This window comes from Mustela erminea, chromosome 6 (assembly GCF_009829155.1).
Source record: "Mustela erminea isolate mMusErm1 chromosome 6, mMusErm1.Pri, whole genome shotgun sequence".
Classification (NCBI taxonomy): Eukaryota; Metazoa; Chordata; class Mammalia; order Carnivora; family Mustelidae; genus Mustela; species Mustela erminea.
This window is the reverse complement of record NC_045619.1, coordinates 94998021-95013756: the sequence shown is the minus strand read 5'-3', so window position 1 is coordinate 95013756 and position 15736 is coordinate 94998021. Positions and strand designations below refer to the sequence as shown.

Here is a 15736-nt window from a genome sequence, read left to right as displayed (position 1 = left end):
AAATCCTGCCGCCCCAATCACCTGCAAGAATTAGGTTAGAACATAGACTTCACTGGGGAAGTCCCATATGCCTGAATCCACCAGCCACCCCACGCAGATAGACAAGTACTTCTAGCCTGGTAGCATTCTCAATAAGTATTTGTCCTCACTCAAAACTCAGGTAGACCACGGTGCCTATGTTAACCTTTTCCTTCAAGGTCCTAGTTCTCATTTTGCCTTGAAGTAACTGTGACTATTTTTATTATTTCCAGCTATTGCATACACTCTATGACTGCCATCACAACTTAGTAGAAGGTCACTTCCCATAATTTCCCCACAGCTCTAGCCAGTGCACCAAAGGTGGCTGTTTGTAACGCAATATACCATTTCCAACAATTTTATTGTTTTTATATTTTGAGCTAATATATAACGGGGAAAAAATTGACCAATATTAATGTTAGAACAACTGAAACCACTGTTTCATCTGTGGATGGTAGGGTAATTTCTAACTCTTTTTTTTTTTTTTTTTCCGATTTGGAATTTAAAGTTTTCCTGATAAAGCTAACTTTACTCCCCTCACGTCCGCCAAAATACCTCCAACTCCGAAAGCTGGCCTAATTTTGTTCAGTTGTTTGCACACTCCCTTTTTCTCTTCAACTCCATCTGATATATGTTTCCCAGGACCTAGTGGAGACTGCTGGCCGCAGAGGCTGGAAAATATAACCCCGAATTTCCTACAATCTCAGCTCCACTTTCTCCCGCGCTCGCGCCCGGGTCTGGAGCCCTGTTGTTGTCACGTGGACTCGGGGCGACGGGGCCGGGCCGGCCAATGGACGCGCGGCTGCGCCGCACACCCCGCCTCCTGACTCCGCCGCGCCGGGACTTTGCGCATTAACGCGGAGAGGAGGCGAAAAAGTTTCTTTGCGGGCGAGAGGGACTTGGGCGCGCCGACGCTGCTCGGACTGCAGCGCCGCCGCAGCTGGCCGTCTGCTCTGGCTTCCCTCTCGCTGCTCCGGGGCATGCAAGGGCCGAGCTGCCGGCGGTAGAAGAAAGGACTTTGTCGGGAGCGCGGGACAAGGGCGCGCGCACGCGGCTTCGAGCGCGGGCGGCCACTCTTCGGCTGCAAGTTGGTGCCGGGCCCCCAGCGCGCGCCGGCTGCGGAGCGCCGGGCAGGGTGAGAGGCCGCAGGAGCGCGATGGGCGCCCTCGAGAAGCTCCGCGCGCCGTCGGTGGCCCTGGGACTGCTGCTGGGTGCAGTGCTGGGACGCCTGGGCCCGGCCGAGGGCAGCGGTCGGGGCAGCCCGGGGGCACTGGGGCAGTCTTCCGAGGTCGCCGCCGAGCGCCTGTGTCCCGCTCCTTGCCGGTGCCTCGGGGACCTCCTGGACTGCAGCCGCCAGCGGCTGGCGCGCCTTCCCGAGTCTCTTCCGCCCTGGATCGCTCGCCTGTAAGTATTCTTCTTGAGGGCAGAGGGGGACCCGCCTGAGAATCGCGAGGGGCCGGTTCGCTGGGCGCGCGGTTGCCTTTTCTGGGGGAGCTGCTCCTGACCCAGGCCTCAAGCGGCGCTCGGTGGAGATGGAAAAGGAACCATCGAGGCCTCCAGTTGCCCAGCCCTCGTGCCTAGCGGGCCGCGCGGTGGGCCCTGGGCTTGCCCCACCTGGCCGCAGGTGGGCGAGGGAAAGGAGCCACTGACAACTCCGAGGAGTAGAGTCAAGGTCCTGAGCCCCGAGGCTGCCAAGTGGATTCAAACGCGCGCCCCTGCGTGGGCGGGACAGCAGAGGTGGCAATCTGCGGGTTGCTAGAGTTCGCGGTTCTCCCAGAGGGTACGATCCTGTGGCTCAACTACAGTTTCTAACTCTTTCAGGCCCCCTTGCCTGTTCCCAGCCAGTAACTGAATGAGCTCCTTTCATTTGAGAAGCTTCCTCACCAGAGTTCGGTCACTGTCCAAGCTATAGTAGACATCGTCTTGTTCTCGCCCCTGTGCTTAATTTCGCTATAGGAAATTCCATAAAGCTTCAACCAAATTGTAACACATCCTGGTTCCGGTAAGAAGTTGGCGAAACTAATCAGTAGATATGGAAAGAAAGGAACTAGAGTTTTCAGAACGAAGGGCGTGATTTCTGTAGCTTTGCAGCAAACAGTTTGAGAGAGAGGACTGGGCGCTGTTCCGCAAGTTTTTGGATGGGAGCTGTGAAGTCTGAAAACCTGAAATCACTGCCAACTGCGTGGAAGAACAAGGAAGAAAATGTAGTTTAGTTGGAAGGGCTGATTCTTTACAAATGTCATCTCCTTATTCTCTCCCAGCACTAGTGTTGTTAAAATTGGCAGACTTGTGTAAAATGTAAGCAATTACAAGTTGTGTTTCTTTAGAAAAAAAAAAAAAGTTACCTTGTCTAAAAGAAATAATGTGCAGTCCATCCTTAACCCTCGGTTTTGGGCCTAGCAGAATTGCAATGGACATTCGACATTCTTAAAACAATTCTACTAGACTATCCTAACATCCTAATAGTAGTAAGAAGTTTGGTTCCATAGTTTAAGAAACTGTTTTTAAATCATTGTGCAAATCAGAATCTTTATTTGTGAATTGTGTGATGGTTAGCCATCAAAATCATATTCTTTGTGTTAATAAACCTTAGTTTATTAAAAAAGTGGAATTATAGAGTTTTAGATTTTCTAATCTCTTAACCTGGGATGTCTTGTTTAATAGTTTTTTGGTTTTGTTTTTGTTTTATAATTGAAGAAGGAGATAAGGGCTTTAACCTGAAGCAGGAAGACTTTCAATTAGTTGTGGCTAATTCTGCTCAATTGCCTCTTGTGGAGGTCATGCTGCCTTATTCATGAAATGTGAATGGCTCTATTGACAACATATGGAACTGAACTGGAGGTGAACATGTATGAATAATAGAGAGATGAGAAAAAGAAAATGAATAGCTCTTCCTGGGGTGTGTTTAGAAATGCTTGAATGATTCACCAAAGTTAGCTTATATTAGTAGTTTTTCCTTGTCAAGTAACTTACTGGGTCATGCCAGTGTACAATATATATTTTGTGTGTGTATTTGGATGTCTTAAAAAAAACTATTAGTCTTGATTAGAAGTTGAGTTAAACCAAAAGGTTTTTGATACCTATTTAAACATTGTCTTAAAAGCAGCTGACCTAATTAAGGATTTTGTTTTGCAGATAATTTGGTGGCACACTAAAAACAAATTACAGTTTATTTGGTTAGCACAATCTTTAATTACATTTCCGCCAGCAGTAAATTGTCTCAATACAAGTCCACATTCCTTAAATATATGTGAAAATAAGTTCCACTTGTACAAATAAGCGCTAGGTCTGTAGTCAGAAGCCCCACTGTGATCACTCATTGGACAGCTCTGTCATTCTTGTACTTGTGTGACTTTTAACCAGCTTTGTAGTTGTCACCAAACCATGTGGTCTACATTCTTTATTGTAAATGTTTCTTTTGTTTGTGCCTAAAGCTCTAGAGATCTCCTCTCTTAGCCTTTGAAAGAGGCAGAAAAACACGTGGAATTGGGCTTTAATTCTCAGTTACTTGGTGTTTGGAACAAGAGGCATAAGATAGCTGTTTCTTAAATTTTACATAATTATATAAGTATTTAGGTAGACTGTTTTAGAGTTCAGAAGTAAGCAGAAAAATACATATTGTTTTTTCCCATATCTTAACTTTTTCTCGGGTAATTAAGATAGTAAACCTTAGCCTTGGAACTAATTTATGAAAGCACCATTCAATGAGACTTTATCTTTTGTATCATTTGTTGAATTTGCAAGTTTAAAAAAATTAATTTCTCTAAAATACGTGTGCATGTATTTTTTCACTTTATTTAGTTGTAACTTACTGCTTTAAGAATCTCACTTGTGAAAAATTAGTTTGAGCTGTAAAATAATATTGTAGTTCTCCTTTCAAATAGTGACTTGTAATACTTTAATGAAAAGTGGCTTTTAAAACAGTAACTATTTGAAGCTTTGCTTAGAGCTGCCTTTAAAGGCAGACTTGAGTTTACATCTAGATTTTGTGCTAACAAAGTGTTCTGAACTAAAAAGGAGTTGCTGGATGGAATATGTTAGCCAAAAGAGGGAAAAGTTGATCAATTGCCAATGAGAGCTTAATGTATTAAAATCTCACTGGAGTTTCAGAATTATTTATCTTATCACGTAGAAATGTTTGCATGAGGCTGGACTGAGATCGAAAGTCCGAAAGGTACTTTCTGCTGCTGTGACTTCTTTAGTGTTAGCCTGTTATAAATCGTCTGGTCGGTACCAGAATTGGGGCTGGGGTGGGGGTCATGGTCCTCATGGTTTTCACAGCTGTTTTTCTATATTTTCCAGACTAAAACTTGAACATAGCAGGCTGATTTATGAGTCACTTTGGATCAGTGTCTTAAAACAGCTACAGCCTGGCTTTTTGTTTTTCAGTTTTCCAGATTTCTGCTGAATTAGCAGCTCTGCAGGCCCCAGTGGGATTGATTAAGAAGCTGTGCTGGATTTGCATTTTAAAATTTGACTTGGAAGTCAGATTTCCAAATGCTAAAAGGAAGAAAATGATGGCTGGAACCAAATATTATAAATCAATTATTTTCATATATATTTATTCGCTTGCTAATGTGCAGGAGGAAAGGTATTTTTTTCTACTATGTAGAGTTTGATTTTCCAGCATTTGGCCAGCTGAGTTCTAGGTAAATAACACCTCCCCGCCTTACCACTTATCCCATTTATTAAACTCACTACAGAGTTTTTTGAAAAGGTTTCCTGGGGAAAATGTTCATACATGGAACTCTGAAAATGAAGAATCTTCTTTTCTTACTGAACGTTCTCATGGGTTTAAGAAAATATCGACATTGTACAACTTGTTTTTGTTTTTAATGTGGTCTAGCCATAGAAACAATATAGGGAAGATTTAGGAAAATGTGACATCCTTTAACTGGAAAGTAATCATTTTTGAAACATAAACTGTATTAAACCTAAATTTAGACACATTAAAAGTTTCATGGCTTAAGTATTTAGCAGTAAAAGTCACTTAAGAGGTGATTTTTTTTTTTTCTCCCACATAATGTGGTTTTAATAGTACACAAAACTCAGGAATGGAAGTGTGTTGCAATAACTAAAATATTTAAGGTTGCCAGCTCCCGCTTCTGGATCAGAAATGAGTGGTCTCCAGCATGTGCACACTTCTCGGAAGGCAGTTTCTCATTTTTAAAGTCTTTTGTTAGAGAACTCGTTCCATTACTGGTGGGGGGGGGAGTTAAACACCCTCTTTTCTCATAGGATTGCCTTAAAAAATAATCCTTAAAAGGAAGTGAAGTGTGGTTTTCGTTTTTTTTCTAATTAAAAAGAAAACCACCTGTAATAAATGTAAATGCCAGATCGGTTCCCCTTTTCCCTTTACACATTGAAACAATAGGGGATGCAGTTTTTCTGCTGGTTCAATGTTCTTTCGTTAAGTGGATCCAAATGAGACTTTCTGTTGATTCAGGCTACCTCCCAGGTGAAGGACTCTTTCTGCTGGTTGTTTTTGAAACCCTGTGGGAAATCTGTGACTGTCTGTGGTGCTAAAAGCACACAGGTTTTGTTTGAATCCTAACATGAGTTGTTGGGCTCACGGGTTCCTTGATGAACTCCAGACGGACGTGAGCTGGGCTGGGAGGGAAAGTGTCTGGCTCCAGCGTGGTGAGCATGCACCGCAGTGGTTGTAATTGCAGGATTTTTATAGTTTAAAGACTGTGCCAGATTTTTTTTTTTTTTCATGTTATAACTCTACCAGAACAAATCTACTCATGTCTGTTACTGTCTGGTAGGTCTTTAGGCAAACATGTTTCAAATAAAATCTTTGCAGATTTTTTTTTTTTTTTTTAGGTGAAATAGAGAAATCCAGGTTTAGTCTCAAAACAAACATGAAAAGACTAAAAGGATCCTTGATTTCTTATTGTTCACTTGGTAGACTGGACGAAGTTTTACTGTGTTTCTCTGGGTGTGATGTTTCTGCCTTTTGTTTTGGGTTCATGCTTTGCATCAGTACAGTTTGGTTCTCTAAAACGCTGGTTGGTTAAAAGTAAACACTGAAAGAATTCATTTGGTAAGGGTTGGTAAACCTCTTTGGAGGAGAGAGCTTTCAGCCATACAGTTTGTAAGTCTGGTTTTCAGTAGCTGTTCCAGCCTTTCACTTTCAATTCACCACACAACAGGCACACACTCAGTGTGTCAACACATAAAAGAATGTAAGTGAACATTTACTGGGCTTTCTTTAACATTGTGAAGTCTTAAATGCCAAGATGGCCTAGTCTAGGAGTATTGTATATGTAGGAGTTCTGTTTTACTTTTCTAAAAATAACGATGTCTTATGGAAATTGTTAGTAAGTCCGATGAAGTCTCTAAGAAGCAGATTTATTTAATGATTGCGAAGAAATCTGATCGTGGGTTCCTATATAGCCTGCGTTGTACGTGGTTTATGTGGCTTAAATTATACATTATATTATCAGTTACTGAGATTTGGGGAATTCAGGAAAGTAGAGTTGTTGTTTTCAACTCTCTTGACACACATACACACAATGATACCTTCAGTAATTTGGTACCTAAACCCAGAGAAACAAATAGGTGTGAAAAGTAATTTCTATTTTGTTTGCCTCTAATAAGAGCACTGATGCTTAATTTTATGATAATAGTAAAAAGGTTTCTTTAGAGGTTTGAGTTTCAACAGCCTGCCTAATGAGCCACTTTTCATAGGCCATGACTTCATCATATCATGTTGGAGGTGCGGAGATGGTGGGGGGGGGGGAGGGTGAAGCAAAACAACCAGTTCACAAAAGACCTGTTCACCCTTTGCCAAAAAAACATCTCCTAAAACTCTGTGGGCTTGAAGGACTTGAGCCTACCAGCCTCCTAAACTAATTTTGTCCTCAGAATTTGTATTTGTGAGTTTGGCAATGTGGTTGTCATCTAGTTTGGGGATAGGATGAACCAGATCTTTCTTACATTGTCACTAGTGTCGATAGAGGTATTTCATAAATCCATTCTATCTTGTACATCATTAAACACCACTAGTGATTTTTGGAAACCACTTACAACTTGACTTTTTTTTTTTTTCTTGTAGGGACTTGAGTCACAACAGATTGTCTTTCATCAAGGCAAATTCCACAAGCCACCTTCAAAACCTTCGAGAAGTGTGAGTCTTCCTTTCTATTTGAGATTTGAATGAAATATACTATTTAACCATAAAGAACGTTTGGATTGCAGTTAATTAAAGATTTTTTAACTTGGGAGGTATTTTTAAATAATTTTATGAAGTTTTCACCTCTGTGATTTACAGATAATCAGCTTTTCTTTTTTTTCTGTTTTTTTGTTTTGTTTTGTTTTGTTTGGGCACTTAAAGGAAACTGAACAACAATGAATTGGAGACCATTCCGAATCTAGGACCAGTCTCAGCCAATATTACACTTCTGTCCTTGTAAGTGAATGTTAATAGGATTTTGCATGTATGTTTGCAAGGACCGTGGGTAGCAGTTCCACAGTTCCATATGGGCTGGAGTAAAGGTCTTATGAACAAAGTATGAATACTTCCTTCTGTAGATAATGGAGAAGGTTTTTTAAAAAATTGGTTGGCTTGTTTTCCAGCCTTTTTTTTTCCTAAATTTTAAGTACCAGTGCTGTCACTGCTGAACTGGTATCCCAGATTCAGAGAAGCTGCCTTTACCTCATAGAGACATGGGTTTGATTATGTCCTGCAGACTAGGACTAATTCTGGTCATTACTCAGTGGCCGGCATGGGATCTGTGGATTAGATATTACACAGTTGCTACTGGAGGGTGATCGGAATTGTTTTGTGAGAGGAAGTGGGAGTTGGTAATAAGGCACTGGAGTATTTTCTTTAAAGTGTGGTACCTGTAGTAGAAATCGAGATTCAGAAACATCAACTCAAAATATCAACATTATACAGTTAAAATTAAGTATGTGATTGAAATTATAAATACCATTGCATGTTGTTTTGCAAAGATGAGTTTTCACATTAAAATTGTGCTAAATTTTCTGTATTTTTAAGACCTAACATGTTTATAGTCACACATTGGAGATGTTTTAGAATAATTTTGACTTTTGGCACTTAAGGGCAGCATTTAGAATGTGCAGTATTTATTTCTAAACTTTAAGTAGCTTGCCGCCTTAATCTTGAATAATTTAAAAATATACCTAAGCCACCGAGGTTAAAATATTTTCCTTCCTTAAACCAGTTAAAAGCCCACCATTGTTGGTTGCTTCTGAGAAAGGTGTCGCGAGGGTTAAAATTATACAGTAAATTTCAGGAAAGCTGTTCAATTAATTAAAGTGATCACTACCCAATTGCTTACATCTGGTGATTTATAGAGGTTGGTTTTTACTGAGGGCCCAGGTCACCTAAGTCACGGGTGCAGCCGCTGTGTCTGCTTCCCTCTGTTTGAATAAGAACTAAGTGACATTTGATACTGATGTGGTTTTTCCAAAGATCAGAAACAGAAAGGAATGGAAAAAAAAAAAAAAAGGAGTCGGTATTTGACAAATAAACACTAAATTTCAAAAACATTTTTATGCTAGCATTAATACCTGTTTTCTTTGTCTTTCGTATTTGCTTAAGAATTTAGAGTCCAAATGGAATACTGGTTTTAGTATCTTAAACAGCTTTAGCTATTCTCATTTGACCAATGGGGTCTTTCTAACTCCCAGGGAATGCTGCTTCCCCCTGCTGTTCTTACTCTGTGTCTTGGCAGATTCTGTCAGCATGTTCAAGAGAGTCTTGAGTTGAGAGTCATTGCATGCTTCATGGCTGAGAGGGTCCACAGTGGAGTTTTGGATTTTTGGGTGGGGTGGAGAAAACAGTCTTCCCTTTGCCTTGGTGTAGAGTTGAAATCCCAAGAACCTGTAAGGAAGTCAGAAACTTCTATTGGGAATAAATAACCAGTGATTTTATACTTCCAAGCTTTCATTTATAATTAGAAAACCGAAATGCAGTCTGGAAAGATGGAAACCTTGCAATATTTGAACTGTTTTCCCTATTTTCATTTGTTTTATTTTAGTGAGTGCTGAGTAATCTTTACTGACCTTGAATAATCTCACTTTTCTTTCTCCTTAATTTGTTGCATTGCATCTGACCAGGGATTATTTTGTTCATTTTATGTAATGGTAAATACTAATTACCGAGAGTAGTATCTGCAGAGGATTATTTATGTGATGAGACTGCTAATTCAGTGTGGGTTGTGAAAAATTGTCTTCATACCTATGAAATAGTTGAAAATGTATTTCTCTGGCTCTTCTACAATGGTTTTCTCCTGTAGGTGTCTTTGGGTGTTGCATATACCATCATTGTTCCTAAAGCACCATTAATTTCTGTCTTGTGTTACGTAGGGTAGAGCATTTTCTTTTATATAGAAACACATGAACATCAGAGCTAAAAATTGGTACTGAAATTTCAAAAGAAATAGTTCAACTATATACCATGGCTTAAGTTAGAAAATTTCCATGGCACCATGGTTAAATAACCATGTCATTCCAAGCAGCTCACAGAGCTGTTTGACTTTTATTTGATCAAGGGTTTTGTTTTGTTTTGTTTTGTTTTTTAACATTTTGTGGAGAGAAGCAGATTTTGGGGGTCATTTGCACAAGTTAAATCCTTTGAAAATATGTTAAAGGAAAGGAGAAATCAGTTGGAATCTTGAGCAGAAGATTTAATGTTGGTGCTCCATGCTGTTGCTGCTATGAGCAGTGGGGGGACCCTTCCCAGCTGGATGCAGGGATGTTTACCTGGTGAGAACTGTCCTCCTTGCTCATCTTTAGCAGTAAATGGCACCCCATGTCCAGAGATGAACATCTGATCATATTCAGACCACTTCTGATAATGTCAGTGAAGCCTGGAGAAGTACCAGGGTCTTGGGGTGCCAGGTGGATGAGCATTAAACTCCCCCATTAACAGAGCTCATCTCTCCCCTTTTTGGGGATCTGTGAGAATGCAAAAGACCTAAATAGATTTGCTTTCCTTTGAATCCCACCTAGCATGATCTCAGAAGTCAAGCCCCTGCTAAGGGCAGGACATGGTTTGTGGGTTTTATTTTGCTTTGTTGTTCCTTTTTTCCTCTGTCTTGTAGCCTTGCCAGCCAGGATGCTATATTTTAAGGGAAGAAATGCATAAAGTTTGGAATGAACATATAGTAAAACTATTACCCTGGCATAAGTAAGTTGATTTTTCCGGACATGATAGTTTCTGCGTCCTGTGAAGCAGCATGAGCCACTCAAGCATGGGACATTTTTGAAAACTGTGACTTGAGTTAGGACAGGTTTGAATCCATGAGCCCTATAACATTATTGTTGAACAACAGAGTTCTCATTGGTCATTAAATAAAGCTGGTTAGGTCTTAGTCTGGACACTGATGGTTTCTATATAGCACCCAACATGTAAGTACTTACCTATATGTTAGAATTGAAAAGCTTTAGGTCCCTGAATGTCAAAGGAGTACCCCGATTACTTGTCAAAAGATGTAGATTTCCTGACCCTATCCCTAGAGATTCTGAATTAATGAGATGGGGTGGGGCCCAAGAATGTCCATTTTAACACATCTACTTTACCACATCTGATTAGATATTGCATAAATATTTCTGGAGCTACTGATAAACCCCAGTTTGTTATAATCAAATAAGCCTTTTCTCATTATTTCTCATCTCAGAGGTAGAGCATGGTCTTCATATTCTCTAATTTTTCTGAAAATGGCAATGTCATCCTTCCAGAGTGATTATTGTAACTATTGATCACTTTGCTGATAGGACCACAAAATGTGAGTTCTACCGATGGACAGCCAATGAAGAGATTTAAAACAGAGTAAGGTGATCAGTTTTGCTATTTGACAGTGTCACTCTGGCTTTAGTGTGGAAGATGTCCTAGTGGTGGCTGAGGGTGGTATGGAAAGGGCAGATCCCCGTGGGGTCGGAGGGAGGAACCACCGCAGGCCTGAGAGTGATGACAGCATTGTGTCACTGCAGCAGAACAGCCGGTAAAGCAAAGCTCAAGTTGGATGGAATTATTTGCCGCCTCTTCCCTTTGCTAGGTTTGAGATCTTAGTCAAGTTACTATTTATGTTTCCTTATCTCCAAAATGAGAATTATAACAATGCCCACCTTATAGGGTTGTTGTGAGGATTTGGAAAAATAATGCCGATAAAACCATTGGACAGATGCTGAGTGCTCAGTGACTATGAGCTGTGATCATGATGATGACAGTCATGCACTTGAGTGAAATTCACTGAATAAATGAGCAGGGCATTTTAAGGGCTGGGGACACAGCAGTGAACAAACCAGACAACTTGCTCCTCTGAAGTTTCTATTCTAGTGAGGAGTAAAAGAACAATGAGTAACAATTCTTTTTTAAAAAAAAGATCACTTCAGTTCCTTGGTACATGCTGTCAAGGAAGAGGGAGGAGGACCAGAAGAGCCCTTTAATGGCGCTGGGAAAGGCTTCTGAGTATTTACCAAATCCTTCTATGTGCTTGGGTACTGGTCTAAGGTGAAGGTTCAGCAGTGAACAGACAGATGAAATCCCTGCCCTCACAGAGCTGCCTTCTCATGGAAGCAGAAGGACAAAAAGTCAAGTAAAAGATGTGGTCAGAAGGTGGTGATTGGTAGGGAGGAAAAAGCAGCGAGGAGGCAGAGGAGTGTGTGTGGCAGAATAGGGGTTGACAGTTTTAAAGGGGGATGCAGGGAGGGGCTTGCTAGGAAGGTGACACTTGAATCGGGGAAGGGGGAGGTAAGTGTTGTGTGCAGCCATCTCCTTAAGCGTCCCCTACCCTCTCCAGGTCCATCTTGCCTCTTATATCCAACTCTTACATGGCAATGAATGAGTTTATTTCTGTTTTTCTCCCATGCTATACTTTGGGGCTTGTGGCTGACTCTCATTTTCCCCAGCACTAAGTGCAGGTGTATGGTGTATAGCTGGTGCTAGGTATAACAATTAAGGAATATTTATGGAAAGCCACATGCACTTAACATTATCCAGGCAGGTGTATTCGTCTATGCTACTGGCTAAAAATTTGCAGTGGAAACAAAGCATACCTATGTTTTACTTAACTTATGTTCAGCTCTGCATGCATGGTAAATAATAGTAATCAATTGTAACAACAGCAACAATAATAAGTAAAAGAAAGAAGTGGTTTAAGTAGGGAAGGGATTCAGCTCACCACTCTCACCAGTGAACACGTGCCCTATAGTGTGTTTGAGATGGAAGTGTGTGGGAAATAAAAGTCCCCTTTTGTATTTGCCTTTTTCAGTTTCAGTATCTCAATACACCAGGGATGACTTTTGTCTTCAGAGATACAGATTTTTCATAGACCCTGTGTCCAGCACACATGTGAACTACTTTATTGGGTCCTAAACTAAAAATTCAAAACAAAAAACAATAACAAAATAAAAAATCGATCTGTTCCAATACTGAAGAAAAAACTGGCCCTCTAGGACTCAGAGAGGGAGAGGGAAGGAGAATAGGTTCACATGAGAACACTTTGCTGGTGTTATAAGGGATCTTCCAGGGTGTGTTAGTGATAGATGTTTTCCCTCATGCATTTCAGGGTAGAACTCAGGTCTCACTGAACTATCAGTCCCCTAAGATGCCCAGGCCAGAATTTGGCCCAGAGGAGGCTCTCCTTCAGTATCTGAGTGGACGAGAGGAAGGCCCAAGCTGGAAACGGGGCACACGTGTTGTTATCTTGTCTCTCACTAGTGTCTTGTCTGACCTCAGGCAGACTTAATTACCTCTGCTTTATCTGTAAGAGCAGTGGGAGATGTCTGCACCTCTATCTCAGGTAGTTCCAGTACAGAATCGAATGGCTTAAAGCACAGGTGAGGACTCTGAAAAGTGTGAGCCACAACAGTTGGATCTGAGAAGGACAGCAGGAGTTAGAAACCTTATCCTGGCAGCAGCGCAGGTGAGGGAGAAAGAAAGAACTTTGCATCTGGACTGGGTTATCTGGAAAACTTTTGCTCTCTTCAAGTAGTTCAAAGAGCTGGTAAACACTCAGTTATAATAATAATGGAGCAACATTTCTAGCCCAAGGGCTTGTGCGTCTATAAGGAAGATTTTGAGCTGTTCTGGGTGCCCAGCAACACCACCTACTATGTGTTAAGTACTGGGGAACAAAGGAAAAGAGAACTTGGCCTCTGCCCTCAGGAGGCTTTGAATAACGAACAAAGGGAAGATCGACAATACAGACATGCTCCCCATAGGATGGTGCCCTGGATGATGGGGAGATGCCCAGCTGGGCCAGTGCAGAAGAGCGCTGCAGCTTCCGTGTGTGCGGAGGGCAAGGGTGTGTGAGGTCTAGAGAAGGAAAAGACACGCGATGCATTGGTTAGCAATGCACTTAGCTGTTTTAAAGGTTTGGGGGACCGAGTGACGTATTTCCTAGGCAGAGGAATGAAATGACTACATTTCACTGATGCACAGAATCATCTTCTCTCCTTGTTTTCAGGTAGTCATTAAACCATGTTCATTTTCAAAATCAAAGGCCATGAAGATAAATAATGTGCTTTTTTAAAAAAATCATAAACAATTATGACTTGCCAATTACCTGCTATCCAGCCATCCTTAAAACTATCCCAACTCTGAGCCTTGCTCTATGTTAGGGCCATCCATATCTTTCTTTGTCCCCACAAAAGGAAACTGACCATAGGGCAGGTGTCATATAAGTGTTGACTTGTATGTATGATATATGTATGATGTATGTATTATATATGTATGTATGATGTATGTATGAATGAAAAGGGTGGGTGGGGTTGGGCGAGTGATCAGAAATCAGATCTGCAGTATTCTCTTATTGATGTATTGACCCCAGCACCATATTAGGTGGAAACTTCATCCATAAGCACGCATTTTTCATTGAACATTTCAAAAATCAGCCTAATAAAAAAACCGGGAGACAGTGATTTGAGAGACTATTGCTTGGTTGTATCGTACCGAGTTTATTTAAATAATTCATCAGACTTACTTTGTGATTTTTTAAAAACATATTGATAATTTTAATAGTTCACAGCTCAGAGACACAGCTTCGTACTGGGAAGGCAAAGTGTTATGTTTTCAAGTGATGATGTAGATAAGTAATTTTGTAACTATGTGGTAAAGTTCAAATAGTTGTTTATTTGTTTTTAAACCAAACCTATGTAAGTCAGCTTTTGAAAGGAGGTTGCCTTTGCATCATATTAATTAGGGAAGTGGGGAGAACCTTTGGTCAACATTAGAATTTAAGTTTCTGGGGAATCAGGGAGCTTTGTTCTGATTAAGATGGTAAATCCCATCTTCAGCCATTTGTGGGTATAGATGAGCCCATCGAATTTGAGCCCCTTAACTGAAAAGTTCATCTCCCAAATGTATGCCCCACTGATATGGACACTGATGTGTCTTTGTATTTAAAGGACATTGCATCAGAGGGCTGTAGCCTTCACCAGGATAAACAAACCAGACGTTATGGTGTTTAATGGGAATTAGCTCATAAAGCTCAAGTCCTACAAAATAAATACATAAGCATCATAATACGATGTTATATTCTTTTATTGGATTTTAAAGTGTTGGTACATGATTTGCACGTAAGAGTTTATTGTACACAGAGATGTATTCTCTACCCTCTATGTTTATCTGCACAATTAATCATAAACCAGTCCCCACAATACAAGTTTGCTGGGTGTTCAAACTCTCAATCTAGATTTGAAACATAAATTTGTAATCCTGCTGTGGTGCTTTCAACCCTTGAGGAATTTCCCATAGCTCTTAGGTCAAGAGTAGAATCCATCCCAAGACCTCCAATGGTCTGGATGATCTGAGTCCTCTTCTCCAGTGGGTTTCCTCTAGGCCCCTTTCTCCCTTCTAGCAGTGTGCTAGCTTGTTCTGTGTCAGGCCCCGTTACAGACTTTTCTCTCGGCCTATAGTACTCACTCTTGCCCAGCACTGTTTTCCTATCACCCTCAGAGTCCACATTATTATCATACACATGGTGACATTTGTATCAGTTGTGTATCTGAGATTCTTTCATGTCCCTTTCCCCCACCAGAATGAAATTTCCTAAAAGCTGAGAGCGTGTGTGTTTTCATCCCCGTGTGTTTTCATAACCCTAGCATGTAGCTCCATGTCTGGCACCTGGGAGGTATGCATGGTTATTGAATGAATGACTCAATGAAGAGCCCAGACCCAGTTAATATTATATATAGTTAATTGTAGAAAAAACTATTCAGTTAACCTTTCTGTTTGTGCCCCTCCATATACACTTAAAAATCATTTTCAGGACGAAAACTTGCTTTTTCCAAGGTTACAACATTCTTAGATTTGACGTCATGAACCAGTGGACGACTTTGTTCAGTGGCTGTTCTGGGAGCCCATAAAATGGTTTTGAACTTGACCTTCCAGCATAGCTTGCCAGAAATTCTCCTGTATGACCAGCATCTATCCTGAACCTGCACCATTTTCTCATCTCTCCCTTCAGTGTCATGCTAGCCATTTTGACTGCTGCTTTGAAGTATCAGGTGCAGCTTCTGCCAGAGACGTTTCTGTGCTGAGCCAAACTTGTGCTGCCAAGACAGACAAAACAGTAACGTTACAGCCAGTTGCTTTTTCATGATAGGGGTGGCAGGAGTCAACATGTCTCTCTCCCAGCCTAGTTCCTTTGCCTTCTTCTCGTCTTCATTTTAGTATCTCTGCCATCTTCCACAGATGAGAGGCTTGGGGCTCTAGTTGGGTAGAGAGACCAAAACAATGAAA

General features: G+C 41.1%; 1 protein-coding gene across 1 annotated transcript in view; it reads left to right on the top strand.

Annotated features, from left to right (window-relative positions):
• Positions 1–1075: 1075 nt before the first annotated feature.
• LRIG3 (leucine rich repeats and immunoglobulin like domains 3) overlaps positions 1076–15736 on the top strand; it is a 50284-nt gene continuing 35623 nt past the window's right edge. The window contains exons 1-3 of the mRNA XM_032348822.1: positions 1076–1422; positions 7079–7150; positions 7358–7432. Of these exons, the coding sequence (XP_032204713.1) occupies positions 1175–1422; positions 7079–7150; positions 7358–7432 (395 nt within the window). The 5' untranslated portion in view covers positions 1076–1174. The remainder of the gene's footprint in view (positions 1423–7078; positions 7151–7357; positions 7433–15736) is intronic.